We start from the raw sequence: 19,458 nt of genomic DNA, 5'->3' as shown, positions 1-19,458 counted from the left end.
TGCAGCTGGAGGGAGATCTTCAATAGTCGAGGTTCCCTCGCCACTGGAACTGGGCCCCCTCGCCACTGGAACTGGGCCTACCTTCGGTCAAGGACCTCGTGTCTGCTATTGTGCAACGGCAAACCCACCTTAAAAGATACCAGGACTCTAACTAGAGGAAACCAGCACACCCCAAACACAGAGGCGCCTTGTGGTAATCAGCGAGAGGACTGGACCATGAGATCTGGAAGTCCCTAGCTTCGACTGGCATGTAATAATAATAATCTTTATTAGTGTCACAAGTAGGCTTACATTAACACTGCAATGAAGTTACTGTGAAAAGCCCCTAGTCGCCTCACTCCGGCGCCTGTTCAGGTACACAGAAGGAGAATTCAGAATGTCCAATTCACCTAATAAGCAAGTCTTTCGGGACTTGTGGGAGGAAACCGGAGCACCCGGAGGAAACCCACGCAGACATGGGGAGAATGTGCAGACTCCGCACAGACAGAGACCCGAGCTGGGAATCGACCCTGGGACCCTGGCGCTGTGAAGCAACAGTGCTAACCACTCTGCTACCGTGCCGTCCTACATACATCACTGTCGATGTTAGGTCCCCATCCACCTGGTCACAATATTTATACGCTGCTATCTTCGCTGCTGTGTTGAGACGTGTTGCAGCCATTTGACGCACTCAATTGAACTAAATTGCCTGGAGTACTCTTACCAGAAACCTACCTTTTATCCATATTCTCAACTTAGATTTTGAGTTAGAGCATGGTATGGCTATTTTACCCTTTCAAGTGGGACACTGACAGTGAGTCAAACTGTCTAAATAATTGAAACTAAACAATGGATTTTTAGCAGTGTGCAAAATCTAAAACTTGCAAAGTGGGGATGAGTCCTTGGGGGTGCAAATGGAAATCTGATCCATGTTCAGCATGATTTCTAAAACAGCGTTTGGCAAGAAAGTTTATGTCAATGTGTGAAGGGTTTTTGAAGTCGGCCAACGTTTACTGCACCGTCAGTAACTTCACATTTCACGAGCTCGAGTGGTGAATTGGCTGCCACAAGTTGGAATGGTGAACACAGTTGTAGCTCTTTCCAGCTAGGAGCCAGTTTCTTAACACAAGCTGCAAGTGGACGTTATTAAAAAAAAGAAAGTGATCGTTCTGCTGCGCACAGACACTGCCTCCCTGGTGGACAGAGGTCAGGGCTGCTGCTGTGGAAACCTGCGGCTCTGAAGTGGACGATCTGGTTTCGGAGTGAGCAGTTTGAAATGCCCTCCGAATTCAGTCTCGCGTCAGGAAGTGGCTCCTTTGATGTGGCCGTTTTCGAATTGCACGCTGCCTCCCGGCACTTTTTATTAAAAACAGCATCACAGACTGATGCAGTCCATTATACCTGCGCTGGACTTTGGTTTTGCTTACTTACTCTTCTGCCAAGTTCCTTTCCAAAGATTTAATCGATACCCTTTTGAAAATTAACATTGAATTTGCTTCCACTGCTGACAATTTGCTGTTTTAAAAAAATATTTTCCCCCTTTTTGGTTGCTGAATATCTTAAATCAGGGTCCGTTAAATGCCTTGATTAAATCTCCCTGACCTGCCTTGCTCGAAGGAAGGGCCATCTCAGCTTCTCCAATATAACGCTTCTTCTTCAGCGATCACTCGGTAACGAGTGTGATTGTCCACCTAAGAAACTCGTCAATAGTCTGTGGGTTCTTGCGTGTTCTTACGTTTGGGCCCAGTCAGCTGAAGGAGTTGCTGAACAGACCGGAGGGAAGCTGCTTAACGGGACTCCACTCCAGATTTTAAATGGCTTACTCCTTTTGCTGTTAACTCTGGATATTGTTGTTGTTCAAATAATCTATATTTCTGCAGGTCATTTAAAATGCCCCCCTCCCCCCCCCCCCCCCCAACCCCACTTACAATTATCCCGTTTATGAGTGTTTCCAGATATAATCATAGAATTTATAGTGCAGAAGGAGGCCATTCGGCCCATTGAGTCGACACCTCTACCCTACCCCCGTAACCCCGCCCAACCTTTTTGGACACCAAGTGCAATTTAGCGTGGCCAATCTACCTCACCTGCGCATTTTTGGAATGTGGGAGGAAACCCATGTGGAGAACGTGCGACTCCGCAGACAGTGACCCAAGCCGGGAATCGAACCCGGGACCCTGGAGCGGTGAAGCAGCAGTGCTAACCGCTGTGCTCCCGTGCTGCACTATGGTGCGGTTCCCAAGTGCCAGAAACACTTGGACAGCAGGGTAGCACAGTGGTTAGCACTGTTGCTCCACAGCTCCAGTGTCCCAGGTTCGATTCCCGGCTTGGGTCACTGTCCGTGCGGAGTCGCACGTTCTCCCCCGTGTCTGCGTGGGTTTCCTCCGGGTGCTCCGGTTTCCCCCCCACAGACCAAAGATGCGCAGGTTAGGTGGATTGGCCGTGCCAAATTGCCCTTAGTGAAAATTAGATGGGGATACTGGGTTACGGGGATAGAGTGGAAGTGTGGGCTTGGATAGGGTGCATTTTCCATGGGCCAGGCAGACTCGATGGGCCGAGTGGCCTCCTTCTGCACTGTAAATTCTATGATCTATGAAGTCCCTGATAAACCAGCCAAGTGAGTTTCCTTCCAAGACCACGACCCGTCACTCACTCAACTGCGGGATCATTGATGGCAGCGAAAGCCTGACCATTCTCTACAATAGCCAAACTCTTCACCCTGCACAATTCACGGAGATACTTAACTGGGGCGGAACCTTGCAGCCAATCACAGCATTGAAATTGGACACAGATCCGCCCCCCCCCATTGGGGGGGGGGCAGATCTGTGTCCAATTTCAATGCTGTGATTGGCTGCATGGTTCCGCCCCAGTTAAGTATCTCCCAGTCGGTCTCTGCCGTTCAGTAATACATGCCCGGTATTGAACGTACCCACGGGGGGGATCTGTGTCCAATTTCAATGCTGTGATTATTGGCTGCATAGTTCCGCCCCAGTTAAGTATCTCCCAGTCGGTCTCTGCCGTTCAGTAATACATGCCCGGTATTGAACGTACCCACGGGGGGGATCTGTGTCCAATTTCAATGCTGTGATTATTGGCTGCATAGTTCCGCCCCAGTTAAGTATCTCCCAGTCGGTCTCTGCCGTTCAGTAATACATGCCCGGTATTGAACGTACCCACAGTTCTATCGGGGAGTTCTATTTATAGGCATCAGTACTTCAAAATAGTCACTGATATATCTATTGCTAAATCAACCTAAGTAAACAAAGTTGCCGAGGTTCACTCAGGAACACACACGCTAACACGAAATGAAGATCGCTGGAGGACAGAGGATACAGTTCTTGAGATCTTCAGATAAGCAGCACTGCCTTCTCCGAAAGGAGAAGGATCCACAAAAACCACACTTCCTGGAAAATGTACCCACTTGCGGACACACCTAATAATGGTCTTTACACCAATACCACAAGATATTCCACTCCACACTGCAGCGTGCCTTTGACTGGCCTGAAGAGGATACAGAATTAGAAAAATAATCTAAACCACAGCTTTTGTCAGCTTTGCTGAGCCTCGTGATTTTGCTCCAAAAGGCAAATCAGACCAGACAATCAGACTGCAGAGAACGGTGAACAAATGTAAAGAAATCGCTTCTCGGCCTTTTGGGCTAAGATCAAGTGTCTGTAGATGGAGCCTTTGGTTCAGATCTGGCATGTCTCTCTTGTGGGGACCATGAATTGGATTCAATTTGAATTAGTGTTTTGGAGCAGGCGAGGAGCTGGGTTAGGGGTTCGCCCCTGACCCACACTCTGAGCCCTGGCTTGGTAACTCAGAAAAGGTAAACAAAAAAAATGTAAAGAAAAACAACATACACCAGCAGCTCTTGCAGAGTGTTTAACTCATCCTCATTTACCTCCCCTACACAAATTACCTGGATTGTGAAACATACTAGTAGCAACTGAATTCGAAAACAATACCAAACTAGGGCAGGGCAGTAGAAAAGTTAGGAGTACCAGAAGTACAAGGATCTCTGGATTGGTTAGCCTGCCCTCGTCTCCGATTGCTACCCCCCAGTAAAGATCGGGGCAATGTATTCTTTAAAAAAAAAAAAAAATTTAGAGTACCCAATTATTTTTTTCCAATTAAGGGCCAATTTAGTGTGGCCAATGGGGAGACCCACGCAGACACGGGGAGAATGTGCAAACTCCACACGGACAGTGACCCAGAGCCGGGATCGAACCCAGGACCCTCAGCGCCATGAGGAAGCAGGGCTAACCCACTGCGCCACCGCGCTGCCCGGGACAAAGCATTCTTAATATTTCTGCTTCTTAAATCGAGTTGCAACAAGATATTGCACCGTGAAGAGCATCACAACAGAGGTGGTTTATATCTACTTTTTCCAGTTGCAAGACAAAGAATTTTTAAAAAAATCATCTTTATTGTCACAAGTAGGCTTACATTAACACTGCAATGACGTTACTGTGAAAATCCCCTCGTCGCCACATTCCGGCACCTGTTGGGGTACACGGAGGGAGAATTCAGAATGTACAATTCACCTAACAGCACGTCTTGCGGGACTTGTGGGAGGAAACTGGAGCACCCGGAGGAAACCCACCCAGACACGGGGAGAACGTGCAGACTCCGCACAGACAGCGACCCAAGCCGGGAATCGAACCCTGGAGCCTGGCGCTGTGAAGCAACAGTGCTAGCCACTATGCTACCGAGCCGATAGAATTGAAGACGAGCTTAACTTTCCACCTCCTCAACCCAATATCAATATCCCTGCGCACAGGCACAGAGTGAGCACGCAATTATTTCTTGAATAAAGGTGCCATGTTTTGAAAACCTGACCCCACACACGTTTTACAGAGAACATTGCTCGGCAGCTGTAGGTTTAGCAACTTCTTGTGGTGGTCGTATTAACAGAGCACAGAATAGAGCTGGGATCTGGAGCATTTTAGTCTATTTGGTTTAGCACCGCACTGGGTGGTGGCTTCATCCACTTTGTCACTAATCATCTAACGCGAACCATCTCCAATTCTTACTGGATTGACTGGTTTGGAGTGTGGAAGGTACACAAAGTGACGGTTCACACATCATCTACTCCACCCCAGAACTCGAGTAGCCTTTTATCAGCCATCTGTGCGGTTTGAAACACGATCGCCAGACCCAGAGGTAAACTAAAGGTCAGCTTTTACTTGCTGTGCTCTGCGAGTCAGGCACCAGCACCATCGGTAATACCCCTTCATTTAAATTAACTGAAATAATTTCCTGTGAGAATATATCAGGTGTCACTACCACCGTCTGAGCACATTATGATTTTGCTGCGCTATTATATTTAGACTGTGCCTGGAGAGGAGGGCGTGGAAAATGAGTAAACTTTATAATTCCGATGTTCTGTCCTTTTGTTTATTTCCAACCACTCTTTCGCTGAGCACTTAATTCATCTGAAAAGGTACCCGGTTTCCTTCACCGTTCAGCCTGAGCAGGTCTGATGCATTAACTCGATCTCGCAGGGGCCAGTAGACTGACTCCCTAGTCTGGAGCCAGATAGAAACAAAAACTTCAATACCACCTCACGTCAGCAGGAGAATTGGAGAATGATCGCCATATTGTTGTCAACGGGTTGCTCAGAACATTAAGGATAATAAGCCATTAGATAATGCAAGTGAAAGAAAATTGACTTCTTTGCAACACACCTAATACACCCCAAATTCTTACCATATTTAACAGCGGACCTGTCACCCCTGCTCTGATGAAAGGTCAGCGGTTTGAAAAGTTAACGGTGTTCCTCTCCACAGATGTTTAGCACCGGGCTAAATTGCTGGCTTTGAAAGCAGCCCAAAGGCAGGCCAGCAGCACGGTTCAATTCCCGTACCAGCCTCCCCGAACAGGCGGCAGAATGTGGCGACTAGGGGCTTTTCACAGTAACTTCATTTGAAGCCTACTTGTGACAATAAGCGATTCTCATTTCATTTCAGATGCTGCCTAACCTGCTAAGTTCCCCCAGCTTTATACCAGTACTTTACCCTTGTATTATGAAGCAAAAAAAATAAAATACTCTTGCAGTTTCGAGCAATACTCCAGTGCAGTACTGCGAGAGTGCTGCACTGCAGGCGGTGCTGTCTTTCGGTCCAGACATTAATCAACACGACAGTTTCGTGGCAACATGCTTGTTGCTTCACAGCGCCAGGGACCCGGGTTCGATTCCGACCTCGGGTTGACTGTGTGGGGTTTGTACATTCTCCCCGTGTCTGCGTGTTCAGGGTGCTCCGGTTTCCTCCCACCGTCTAAAGGTCAGGTGGGTTGGCCATTCTAAATTGCCCCTTAGGGTAGGGTTGCAGGAATAGGGCGGGGGATTGGGCCTGGGTAGGGTGGTCCTTCAAAGGAGCGGTGCAAACCCGATGGGCCGAATGGCCCTGTAGGAATTCTACGTTCAAATACCATCACATTTAATCAGTGCAAATCAGTAGATGCCCCTTGTACAGCAGAAGCGAGGGGCGGGGTAAAGAGAGACAGACTGGGAACTGGGGAAACCTGTAGAAAGCTGTTCTCTCAACACCATATTCTGAAATTCCACGCAGTTTAAGCAGATTTCAACTTAATTCAGTTACCAGTGCCCCCACTGACCTTGGACTTGTGGCCCGCAAACAGTCAATGCCTTCAGGAAAGGTGGAGAATGTTTGGTTTTGAAGAAAGTAAATAGATTTGTCGAGGAACTCACCTCCTGACTGGCAAGAGGGAAAAAAAGGAAAGGACTGGCAACGTTTCTCTCACGCAGAAAATTGAAAGACGACAGCGACAGAAGCAAAATTCAAAGCAGCTTTCGGAAGGGAAGTAAATACTTCACAGAAGTGCACCAGGTTCAAGTGAACGGCCTTTTCAGAGAGCTGGGACCGGCAGACGCACCGAATAGCCTTCTTGGTCATGAAATTCACTTATTCATAAAGCCATACTTGTTGTCTCGATAATCAAGAAACGTCGTCCGCAGAGCAAGAGGCACCAGGGAGATAAAGATGCATCGGCGGCACGGTAGCACAGTCGTTAGCGCTGTTGCTTCACAGCGCCAGGGTCCCAGGTTCGATTCCCGGCTTGGGTCACTGTCTGTGCGGAGTCTGCACGTTCTCCCCGTGTCTGCGTGAGTTTCCTCCGGGTGCTCCGGTTTCCTCCCACAAGTCCCGAAAGACTTACTGTTAGGTGAATTGGACATTCTGAATTCTCCCTCCGTGTACCCGAACAGGCGCCGGAGTGTGGCGACTAGGGGCTTGTCACAGTAACATCATTGCAGTGTTAATGTAAGCCTACTTGTGACAATAAAGATTATTATAAAGCAGAGACAATCAAATCATGATCATCAGTCTCCTATTTGTCAGCCTCAAAGGGAAATGGACCCTTGCTTTGCTTCCATACTGTGCTCACTGAACAATAGGTAATTGGCTATACTGGCTCAAACAGCTAGCTCCATCAAACATATCATCTATAGGTTGGCATCCAACGTCTTACGCACTGCAGCAACTGGGCAGATTTTGCAGCACCATCTCGCTGTGAAGCAACAATGTGACATTGTACAAGTGGGACGGACTTCACAGAGATACCTTTTTGAAAAAGGCTAATTTCCTTCGGATATTAAGGTTAAATACTAAAATACCGAATTCAGAAAAGGAGCCTGCGTGAGATTCAACAATCAACGTGCCAGAATAGTGATGTCAACAGTTGCAGGAGCATATATATATTTTTAAAAAATCAATTAATAGTATTGGTTGGGAACTCCAGTGAAACCTCGTACGGCTTTTGGGAACAATTGTAAACGACAAAACTCGTGACATTTTAAGGCAATTTTTTCACAAAAATTTGGGAATTCTGTTCAAAGACGTATGCGCCCTCAAACTTACATTGCATCTGTGAGTCTAGATTTAGCCGGTGTTAAATATAAGCAAGCAGGGGGTGGGGGAATTCCAGAGAGCATTCAGAATTCCATGATAAAGGATGCCTGGATCCTATTAATTCCACAGAACAAAGAGACGGGATTTTCCCCAAGTGCTTGTTGAATTCCGTTCCGATTCTTTAACGCGCCGTGAACACCGGTCCACTATTTATCTCTGCGGCCCCAGTTGGCAGTAGTTACTTTAAGAAGCCACAGTGGCCCCTTTGTCTGAAAGTTTGAAAAAACACCAAGCCGGGGAGACAGAGGAATCAGGAATCTCTGCCGGCTCGTGTCAGAGGAGGGAGTATCCCCCCCATCAAACTCCTTATACTGCAGAAGTTCCCCTGATTGCCAAACATAAAGGCTTGCCTCCAGCAACAAGTCAATTGGGCTTTGTTTCATTTTGTTGATGAGGAAGAGGGCAGCGGACAGACAGAAACAATGCTGCAATCGCAGGGGTCAGGCGCAACACTGACCATTAGATCGTCAGCCAGCCAATTAAGTTACAGACAATTGCTCTTCATCAGTTTCAGGGAAATGCAAATCTAACCAACGTGCATTGTGAAATTAACAGCACTTATTGACTACGTGTCCAAATTTGCCCGTGTTCAGGTTACCCACAATAATGCATTCTAACAGCCCAGCTTCTGCAGGCCAACAGGCTGGATTCTAAAGCAAACCTGCCCTCTGTCGGTCTGGTTCAACTCCAGCCCCTCAACTCTCTCTTCCCTGGCAAGTGTGATTCTGAAACCATTGGGCTGGACAGGTACTTTTCTGAACACAGGGACAAACAGCAGGGATTCTGACCATCTGCACGCCTATAAAACTTTAGGGCGCTCCTGTTACGATCAAACCAGGTGCTAAATCAAAGAAGGATTTAGAAATTGAAGGCCTCTGATGAGCGGGATCGGTAGTGAGGATGCAGCGAGTGGGTTTGATAATTTGGCGTAATCGTTCATAAACATCACACACAACCACGTCAAGGTTGTGTGGTGGAAACACGCTCTATATACCTGACAAGGTACATTAAAGAGTGGCCACACAGATTTGCCAAACATTCTTCCTTTTTAAAAAAATTACATTTTATATTTTAACACTTGCAACCAATAAAAGCCAAACAGCTGGCAAAACTGGCAATGAAATGAAAATGAAAATCGCTTATTGTCACAAGTAGGCTTCAATGAAGTTACTGTGAAAAGCCCCTAGTCGCCACATTCCGGCGCCTGTTCGGGGAGGCTGGTACGGGAAGCAACTGTGCTAACGACTGTGCTACCATGCCGCCTATGCTGCTTACACAAATGTCACCGGTCATTCATAGAAGGTGATCGCGTTTCTTCAGCCATATTAATGATGATAAAAAGGAGGCCATTACCTTGCTATAGAATGAAAATAGACACAGGAGCAACTCAAGTTTAATTAGTGAAAAGTATCTGGAGCGGGGCAGCACGGTGGTTCAGTGGTTATAGAATCATAAGTTTATAGTGCAGAAGGAGGCCATTCGGCCCATCGTGTCTGCACCGGCCCTACGCCCACACCTCCACCCTAGCCCCATAACCCCAAATAAGCTTTTTGGACACTAAGGGCAATTTAGCATGGCCAATCCACCTAACCTGCACATCTTCGGACTGTGGGAGGAAACGGGAGCACCCGGAGGAAATACGCGCACACACGGGGAGAACGTGCAGACTCCGCACAGACAGTGACCCAAGCCGGGAATCGAACCCGGGACCCTGGAGCTGTGAGGCAACAGTGCTAACCACTGTGCTACTGTACTGCCCAGTTGGCACTGTTGCCTCGCGGCGCCGAGGACCCGGGTTCCTGTCCGGGTGGCGTTTGCACATTATCCCCGTGTCTGCGTGGGTTTCACACCCACAACCCAAAGATGTGCAGGGCAGGTGGATTGGCCACGCTAAATTGCCCCTTAATTGAAAAAAAGAGAATTGGGTACTCTAAATTTATATTTTAAAAAAAAGAAAATTAACTGGAGCAATTATAGCGAATCGCATAAACTGCAGGATCCTCATTCAACAATGCCAAAATGTTATAAATAAGCGTCGTCTATTAAAAACTATACTTCCCTGGTGGTTTCGTGGTTAGGATTCGGCGCTTTCACCGCCGTGACCGGGGTTCGATTCTCAGACAGGGAAATCAAATTCTAGGGGCTGTTTAGCACAGGGCTAAATCACTGGCTTTTAAAGACGACCAAGGCAGGCCAGCAGCACGGTTCGATTCCCGTACCGGCCTCCCCGAACAGGCGCCGGAATGTGGCGACTAGGGGCTTTTCACAGTAACTTCATTGAAGCCTACTTGTGACAATGAGTGATTTTCATTTCATTTCATTTCAAAAAGATCTCCGAAATTAGAACAGAAGATGAACCTAGCCTGTTTCACACTGCTGTCTTGGCCTACCAAGATTCTTGAAAACTTCATTGAAACCAAATTTGCACAGCCATTGCATGGAATAGCCAATGGAGGTTGGGAGTGACTGGAGATGCAGAGCAATGTTGTTGACTCTTAACTGTCCTCTGAAACCACCCAGCAGGCCATTTTCAAAGTCAATTATAGATGGGCAATAAATGATGGCAGAGCCATCTTCGCATCCCAAGAAAGACATGAATCAAAGAAAATAATCAGGAGTCTCTTAATTCTATCCCTTCCAAATCCGGCTAAATTTGCCCGTCCAAGGGGTCAAAATTGCAGCATTGCTTCAGTAACAGAGCGAGCGATTTCCATACCTTTTTGATCAACGTAGTTTCATTTGGATCAATCTTCACTTTCTTAGCTTTAGGTCCATCTTCCTCACCTGGTCCAACTTTTACCACCTTTTGCTTCTCTCTGAAGGATATTTAAAACGGGGATTAAAAACAAATCGGCTGCCACATGCTTTTCCAATGCTTTCTCGCAATAACGCATTGAGATTTTCCACAAGGCACTCAGGCTCGCTTGTACAAAAATCAAACAGATATTGCCTAGAAAATAGGGGTTATGATTCAGGCTTGCCAGTAGTTCTCCTGTGATTGGGCCTTGATGAAAGACATTTCAAGAGCAGACGTTCTGTGGTGCACAATGCCAATGGGTTGCAGAAAGAGATAGGGGAGGGAGCAGAGGGATAACACACTACAGCCGTGCAGCCCCGTCACTGTGACTTGGGCTGCAAATAAGGACTGGGACGAGGGGGAGGGGCAAGAATAATTTAAACTTACTCCACAAACTTGTGCTCTCCCAAATCGGAAAACATATAACCATGGTAACCGAAGACATCCCCAGCAAAGAATTTTATGTTGCGTGATCGGCAGAATTGATCGATTCGGACCATCACATCTCGTGGGCAGCATGTCAGGCAGACCTGTAAGAGTGAATATCTTGTAATTACTAATTGGCAACAGACAACGCCCTTAATACACTGATCCACACTGTCAAGTCACTGAACCAAATTTAGCATCTCTAGAAAAAGGTGGGGATTTTTCGTCGCGTGGGAGTGAAAGGGCAAATGGTGTCAGAATAGTAAGATCACAAAACGTGAATATTTTAGTTTTGGAATGTCAAAGAATGAGAGCCAGAAACCTTGACTAAAATGGTAGCCAATACGGAAGTGCACATGCCGGCCAGTCAGACGGTGTCGGGAAAAGTCCTCACCCCCAAGCCCATCATCACGCTTAAACTGCGGATTTTCTTCCCTCTCCTCCACTTCCTCCTCACAAGAAACCGGCTGCTCTGAGCAGGCATTTCCCTTCCCGGCTCTCGCACCAAATCAAACGTTGCCACACGATTGCAGCGGAGGCAACCTCACAAATAAGATCGCACTCGAAATTTCCAAAGCGGCGAGCTGTAGCGGGCTTGCTGCAGGTAAAACGGCGGGGATCGCACTAGCCGACGGTTGGGAAACTGTTCCCGAAAGAAAGGGAATCGGGGAAGAAGGAGACTTCCGGTGACGGCGGGCGGGAGGCGGCCGCACAATGGAGGGCTCGCGTTCGGGAACGGCATTTTCGGGGCTTTAAGCCCGGTCCCAGGGTCCACGGAGGCGGCAGAGGCAGGGAGAAGGCACGGAGGAGGCACAGTGAAGACACAGGAGTGAAAAAAAACCCAAAGAAAAATGTCGAGGGTTAGCAAAAAAACGGCCGAAAAAAAAAAACAGCTGAAGGTCCGTCAGGGAGTGGAAAGGTCACCGCGGGGCCACCAAGGAAAATGGAGGCTGGAGCACCAGGGGAGGCCGCACTGCTTACGGCTGAAGAAATAACTAAGGTGATGGCTGCGGAATTTGAAAAGCAGTTGGCGCAGATTGAGAAATGCATGGAGACGGTGAGGAAGGAGATGAGGGATGTTTTGAGTGTGCTGGTGGAGGAGGCGGTTTCCCCGGTGAGGACGGAGGTGGCGAGCGCAGTGGCGGAGGTGCGAGAGCAAGGGGAGGCGCTGAAGGAAGTGGAGGAGACGTTATTGCAGCACGGTGATCAACTTGCCTCGATGGGGAAGGAGATGCGGAAGGTGATGGACATTAACAAGGATCTGCGAGGGAAAATGGAAGACCTGGAAAACAGATCCAGGCGACAGAATTTGAGGATTGAGGGGCTGCCCGAAGGAGTTGAAGGACCGAAGCCGACTGAGTATTTTGCTGCGATGCTGGCGAAACTATTGTGGGAGGGGGAGGACCCCTCCCGATATGAACTGGATCGGGCTCACCGGTCGTGGAGGCCTGTACCAAAGGCGAGTGAGCCGCCAAGCGCAGTGACTCTGTGCTTCCATAGGTACAATGTGAAGGAGAAGGTCCTGAGCTGGGCCAAGCAGAAGCGGGTGGCGCAGAGGGCTGGAGCTGGTATACGTGTATACCAGGACTTTACGGTGGAGCTGGCAAGGAGGCGGGCTGCCTTCAACCGGGTGAAGAGGGCACTGTACATTAGCAAGGTGCGGTGCGGCATTGTATATCCAGCGAAGCTGAAGGTGACTTACAAGCTCAGGGAACGGTGGAAGCAGCGGAGGAGTTTGCGAAAGCAGAAGGACTGTGGCAGAACTGACAAATTGAGGAATGGCCATGTGCCGATGTAACCTCATGACTGGATTTTCTTCTTTTTTGTATCACTGCGCGCGGGTGTAGAGACTAAAGGAGCCAATGTGGTATATATTTGGACAAGGGAAGGGACGGGACTTTCACTCGAAATGAGGGCTCTTTGGGGTGTAGGTGGATATGCGGGGTTTGTGTGCTAAAAGGGGATCTTTGGGCTTTCCTAGGGCCGGGCAAGGGGGAAAGGGACCCGGGCGGGGGCCTCCACGCTGGCCGGTTTAAGCCGGCCAGTGAACGGGAGTGAGGTGGGGGGTGGGGGGGGGGGGGGGGGGGGGGGGGGGGCTGCGGCCATCGGAGCCTGGCAGAACAGGGATTATGGGGATTGACATATCTTGCTGATTATTGTTTATTGTTGATGGATGTAAATGTGGGAGAAAACGTGAAAAAGGAGAATAAAAAAATGTTTAAAAAAAGAAAAATGGGAATCGGACAAAAAGCAGATAGCACGCACTCCCAGCATACGGCCCCACATTCGGTATCAAGTGAACACATTTTTAGACTATAAAAATACTCAAAATCAGGAAACCTTGTGCTATATCGTCACAAGCTGAAAAAGCTATATTTACAATTGTGTCTGGTTTAGTTGGGACTTTCCCACGTTACAATGATAAACTTTATTTAGTTGGGAGGGAAATGGGAAAGGGAAGAAAAAAGAGGTAGCTTGGGGGGGGGGGGGGGGGGGGGGGTACAACACCTTGCATGCACTTAAAAAAAAATAATTTGGAGTATCCAATTAAGAGGCAATTTTGCGCGGCCAATCCACCTACCCTGTACGTTTTTGGGTTGTGGGGGTGAGACCCACGCAGACACGGGGTGAATGTGCAGACTCCACACGGACAGTGACCCAGAGCCGGGATCGAACCCGGGTCCTCAGCGCCGCAGGTTAATCACTGCGCCACCCAACACCTTGCCTTCACACCTAGTCAATAATGTGGGGAGCAGCAGTTTGAAGCAGCATAGCAGGGCAATTGAGAAAAAAGGATTTCAGTCTCTGCAGAACCAGTGTGCTCGTTCCAGACAGCCCAATTTTTGTCAAAACCTTAAAGAGCATTGTAAGTAACCCAGAATCATATATCAACACCAGGATGACATTAAAACCTGGATGACTGACCGTCTTAAATTTAAGAAGTTTATTTGCCCAACATCCGTTCTAGCACTTTTTCCAGGGAGGGGGGTGGATTCCCAGGACTAGGCAGGACTTTCGGAAACAAAGGAAGCTTCACAGTGTGAAATACTGCTTCAGACCTTCGAAGAATCTGTCAACCAGAGAGTTGTCGCTTGTGGGGAGTGGGGGAGGGTAGGAGGAGGGCAACAAGGAGCAGAAACTACACAAGAATATAACACAGCCACTGGCTCAACTTAACCAATTCAAGCGGGCTTTTATTGCAGGAAACTGGGGGTTTTAAACCAGCATTCTTCGCGAATACATTTTCCAATTCCATCCACAACCAAATGGCCTTGATGGCACAAGTATAAATTATTTACCTCACTCCCCATAAACACAGCATGAAACTCATTACACACATGAACACACACTGTGAAAATGACGGCAAAAGAATTCAGGGACTTTCCAAAACATCTTTGACATTCTTAAGTCGATAGCTTGACCCCTTTTCAGTGAACTGGTTTTGTCTCGTTTTCCTGATCTTCTGACTTCATTTTGCTCAGGATTTATTTGTATAACTGTTTTGCCAAAATTATGAATCTCAACGAAAGGAACTCGAAGACCCTGCCAGAAATAAACAAATGGCAACTCTGGTTTTACAATGGTGCACATCTCTTATTTTCCGAATTCATAGGATTGTTATGTTTTCGCTGGCGACCGAATTCTGGGGGCAGGTTTTATTTTTAGTTCCAATGCATATACTGGGGGAGGAAAGAGAGGGAGGGAGGGAGGGAAGGGGGCAACAATATCTAAAGAGGTCTGTAACCTGCCGAGAGAAATGAACACATTTGAGACCATGGAGGAAACAGATGGAGCACGCTGACAGAATAGTGTATCGGAAACCATCCAACTTCTTATGAACTCAGCAGTCAATTGATTAATCTGTGGCTAGACATTGATTCCAAATTGTGCGACAGTGCAGTTAAGCATCAGACCAGTTATATGCAGACAGTATTAACGGAGAGTTACACCGTAGCAATGAAGCCTTGAACAAGATTTATTATAATACTGGATTCCGACAGACGCCTGCACAGAAGAGGGGGACAAACCCATTAATAGAATCATAAACTCCGTACAGTGCAGAAGGCCATTCGGCCCATCAAATCTGCACTGGCCCTTGGAAAGAGCACCCTACTTAAGCTCACACCTCCACCCTATCCCCATAACCCTACCTAAACCTTTGGACACGAAGGGACAATTTTGAATGGCCAATCCACCTAACCTGCATATCTTTGGACTGTGGGAGGAAACCGGAGCACCCGGAGGAAACCCACGCACACACGGGGAGAACGTGCAGACTCCGCACAGACAGTGACCCAAGCCGGGAATCGAACCCGGGACCCTGGCGCTGTGAGGCTGCAGTGCTACTCGAAATGTTGACTCTGTTTCTCTCGTGTTGAGTTTTTCCAGCGTCCTCTGCTCCTATTTCAGGCGGCCACGATTGTCAGAGGAAAATCATTGTTGCTCCAGGGTTGTTGGTGCTGTAAAGAGTTCCGAATATTGAATGTCGTCCAGCCATCTTCATCTGCTTGCTGAGTAACCTCGGTCAAATGTCGAGAGTAGGGCTACTGGCAGACGATTCCATAAAGTGCAACTCCAGTCATAATCTGCTGATAAATGAAGCAACCTTGGCTTATCCTACGACAGGCCCGGTGCTTGGGCAGGGAATATTCATACTAGAAATGGACAATCTCCAAGAAGAAAATACACAAACATCAACAGTGCCATCAAGACCATGATCATTATACGGGGGACAGAGGCATCACCAATCACTAGAGGTTTAACTGGACCATACAGATCAAACCACTGGTTACAACGGCAGGGTAGAGGTTGGGTACCATGAAACAAGTAGCTTCCATCCGGGTAGCTCTCCATCATTTATAAAGTTCAAGTCAGGAACGTGATGAGATACTCACCCTCTAATGAACTAAAAAAACTACCTCAACCACTGGTGCGCTGTGTTTGGAGTAGGTGCCATCTACCGCATTAACTGGAATAACTTACCAAACTTACTCCGACAGCACTGTCTCGCTCCCGATTCGACCAAAGGGCAACCCCAAAATCATGCAAGTGCCATCACCTTACGAGTCCTGCGCCACACTGAATGAGACTCGAATAACATTCCTGGGCCCTGGGACTCATTGAAATTTACAGAATACTGAGAAGCCTAGATACAGTGGATGTGGAGAAGATGTTTCAACTAGTAGGAGAAACTAGAACCCGAGGGCACGGTTTCAAACCGAAGGGACCAGCCCTTAAAACTGAGATGCGGAGGAATTTCTTCAGCCAGAGGGTGGAACTCTTTGCCGCAGAAGGCTGTGGAGGTCAAGTCACTGAGTGTCTTTAAGACAGAGATAAATAGGTTCTTGATTAATAAGCGGATCAGGGGTTATGGGGAGAAGGCAGGAGAATGGGGATGAGAAAATATCAGCCATGATTGAATGGCGGAGCAGACTCAATGGGCCGAATGGCCTATTTCTGCTCCTATATCTTATGGTCTTAACACTCTCCAGGCAACACTATTTCCACTAGAGCTTGTTATGAAGTGTTACACAAATTTATAATGTCACTGACTGAACATACATATGTATTGAACTTTTTTGAAAGGAACAATTTTCCTAAGCAAAGGACACTGGGGCAGCACGGTAGCACAGTGGTTAGCACAGTTGCTTCACAGCTCCAGGGTCCCAGGTTCGATTCCCGGCTTGGGTCACTGTATGTGCGGAGTCTGCACGTTCTGCCCATGTCTGCGTGGGTTTCCTCCCACAGTCCAAAGATGTGCAGGTTAGGTGGGTTGGCTGTGCTAAATTGTCCTTGGTATCCAAAAAGATTGGGTGCAGTTACTGGCTTACGGGGATAGGGTGGAGGCGTCGTGTTGAGTGGGGTGCTCTTTCCAAGGGCTGGTGCAGACTCGATGGGCCGTATGGCCTCCTTCTGCACTGTAAATTCTCTGACACTGGCATATATCAGCTGGGTTGCATTTGCGAAGGACATGTTTTATGGAGACACGGGTTTACGGAGCGCAGAGGTCACATGATCCAGTTCTTGGATATAAATTTGGATAGAGAGCGCGCGACCAACCCACCAAAAGACCTCATTGCTAGAAGCCGAGAGTTCTTAAAGGAAAATTCTAAATCAACATCCACTGTCTCCTGTGGGAAACCCCCAAGAATCAGCAGTTCCTGTGGACTAGGATCGTTCAGCTGTGAATAAGCATTTGGACACTCCGTGAATAATATTTTTCCTGACTTGTTATTTGGCCAAGTTTTAATATCCAATACTCTGCAGAGTTTTACATTTTTGCATGTTTGAGAGGGATTGTACATGTTGTTTTGGATAGTTTTACATATTTGTTGTTTCAAGTGGTGTTCCACAGGGCTCTGTGTTGGGACCATTACAGTTTGTGTTATATATTAACGATTTGGATGTAAACGTGGGGGGCACGATTGGGAAATTTGCAGACGACGCAAAGATTGGCTGAGTGGTGGACAATGTAGAGGATAGCTATATTATTATTATAGATATAGATGGATTGGTGGCTTGGGCGATAAAGTGGCAGATGGAACTGAACACAGAGAAGAGTGAGGTCATGCATTTAGGGAGGTCATAAGGAGTACACAGGGACTATACAAACAGGGGTAGATGAAGTTAAGTGATCTTGGCGTACAAGTAAACAGGTCCCTAAAGGCAGCAGTTCAAGTAGACAAGGTTGTTAAGAAAGCATCTGGAATGCTCTCCTTCACTGGCAAAGGTATAGAAATTAAGGATATTGGGTGTGATCCAATGGCTGCACTGCAACCGAAAAGCAGCTCGCCACGGCGCATCGTGGCTGATAGAAGCTGGGAGATCTCGCTCCCAGGATCCACCCAGCCTGAAACGCCTCGCGAGGTCTCATTTCCCAAGGATAATAATAGCACCCGGGGTGTTGGGATCTATCCCCTTCTTCTGACCTCGGGCGAGCACCGTTCAGCACTGATTCCCACAAACAGGGACCAGATGGAATGGCATTCGTGGGGTCTCCCAGGAGATTGGAGGCCCCCAGGTGCGTGTCCTTTGGGGCACTGCTGGTGCCAGCCTGCACCCTGGCAGTGCCAACTGGGTGCCAGCCTGGCACTGACAAGGGCACTGCCAGGTTGGCACTGCCAAGGTGACAAGCTGGCATTTGTGTGCTGGGGATTGGGAGTGCCCTGCGCGAGTGCTGGGGGTCCTTTCCAAAGTACTGAGAGGGGGGGGGGGGGGGGGGAGGGAAGAGAGTTGGGGTCATGTTGGGGGCCTCGGGGGTCTTTCGCTGCACTGAGGAGTTCCGGTGAGCGAAGCTCCTCAGTGTAGAAAACGGGGCTATGTGCGGCCTCGGCTCTGCGCTCCCCGCTGAGACCCCTTATTTAAAGAGTGGTGCTTGTATAGCCATGTCTTTCTCGGCGTTGAGAGTGCCGGGAAATACGCGGTTAATGGGGTTTTGTTCCTATTTAGTTGAATCGCACCTTGTTGGAATTGTAGAAAACACTGGCAAGGCCACAACTGGATTATTGTGTGCAGTTCTGGTCGCCACCATACAGGAAGTACGTTATTGATCTGGCTTAAGAGTGCAGAGGAGGTTTACAAGAATGTTGCCAGGGTTAGAAAAGTGTAGCTATGAGGAGAGATTGGATAGGTTGGGGTTAATTAGGTAATTTGGACATTTTGAAATCTCCCTCAGGTGTACCTGAACAGGCGCCGGAATGTGGCGACGAGGGGATTTTCACAGTAACCTCATTGCAGCCTACTTGTGACAATAAAAACGATTATTATTTTCCTTGGAACAAAGGTGGCTGAGGGGTGGCTTAATTAAAGTGTACAAAATTATGAGGGGAAGAGATAAGAGTGGAAAGGATGAAATTTGTGTCCCTTGGTGGAGGAGTCTAGACCAGGTGATATAGATTCAAGATAAGAGGCAGAAGGTGTAGAGGGGACGTGAGGAAGAACGTTTTTACCCAGAGGGTAGCGGGAGTCTGGAATTCGCTGCCCGAGTGGGAGGTGGAGGCAGAGACCCTAAACTCTTTTAGAAAGTACCTGGATCTGCAGCTTAAACTAGAGGGCTATGGAGCGGATGCAGGAAGGTGGGATTAGGAAAGGGCACCTGGGTGTCTTTGGGCTGGCATGGACAAGATGGGCAGAATGACCTCCTCCTGTGCTGTAACTTTTATAGGGTTCTATTTGTACATTTTAAACCTTTTGTTAATTTCTGCATCTTCACCAAAGTAAGTTCTAGCAATAAAATTAACTCTCGTTAACTTAAGGAACCCGAGTATCTTATTTCTTGCACTGAGCATGGTTAAATAGTGAAATGGCAACATCGCCTCCCTG

General features: G+C 47.9%; 1 protein-coding gene across 1 annotated transcript in view; it reads right to left on the bottom strand.

Annotated features, from left to right (window-relative positions):
• sae1 (SUMO1 activating enzyme subunit 1) overlaps window positions 1-19,458 on the bottom strand; it is a 143,944-nt gene that overhangs the window by 105,461 nt on the left and 19,025 nt on the right. The window contains exons 4-5 of the mRNA XM_072489933.1: window positions 11,098-11,240; window positions 10,630-10,729 (exon numbers count right to left, since the gene is read on the bottom strand). Coding sequence (XP_072346034.1) covers window positions 10,630-10,729; window positions 11,098-11,240 — 243 coding nt within the window. The remainder of the gene's footprint in view (window positions 1-10,629; window positions 10,730-11,097; window positions 11,241-19,458) is intronic.

Source organism: Scyliorhinus torazame, chromosome 25 (genome assembly GCF_047496885.1).
Source record: "Scyliorhinus torazame isolate Kashiwa2021f chromosome 25, sScyTor2.1, whole genome shotgun sequence".
Taxonomy (NCBI): Eukaryota; Metazoa; Chordata; class Chondrichthyes; order Carcharhiniformes; family Scyliorhinidae; genus Scyliorhinus; species Scyliorhinus torazame.
The sequence above is the reverse complement of the archived record's forward strand: the minus strand, read 5'-3'. Positions and strand labels throughout refer to the sequence as shown.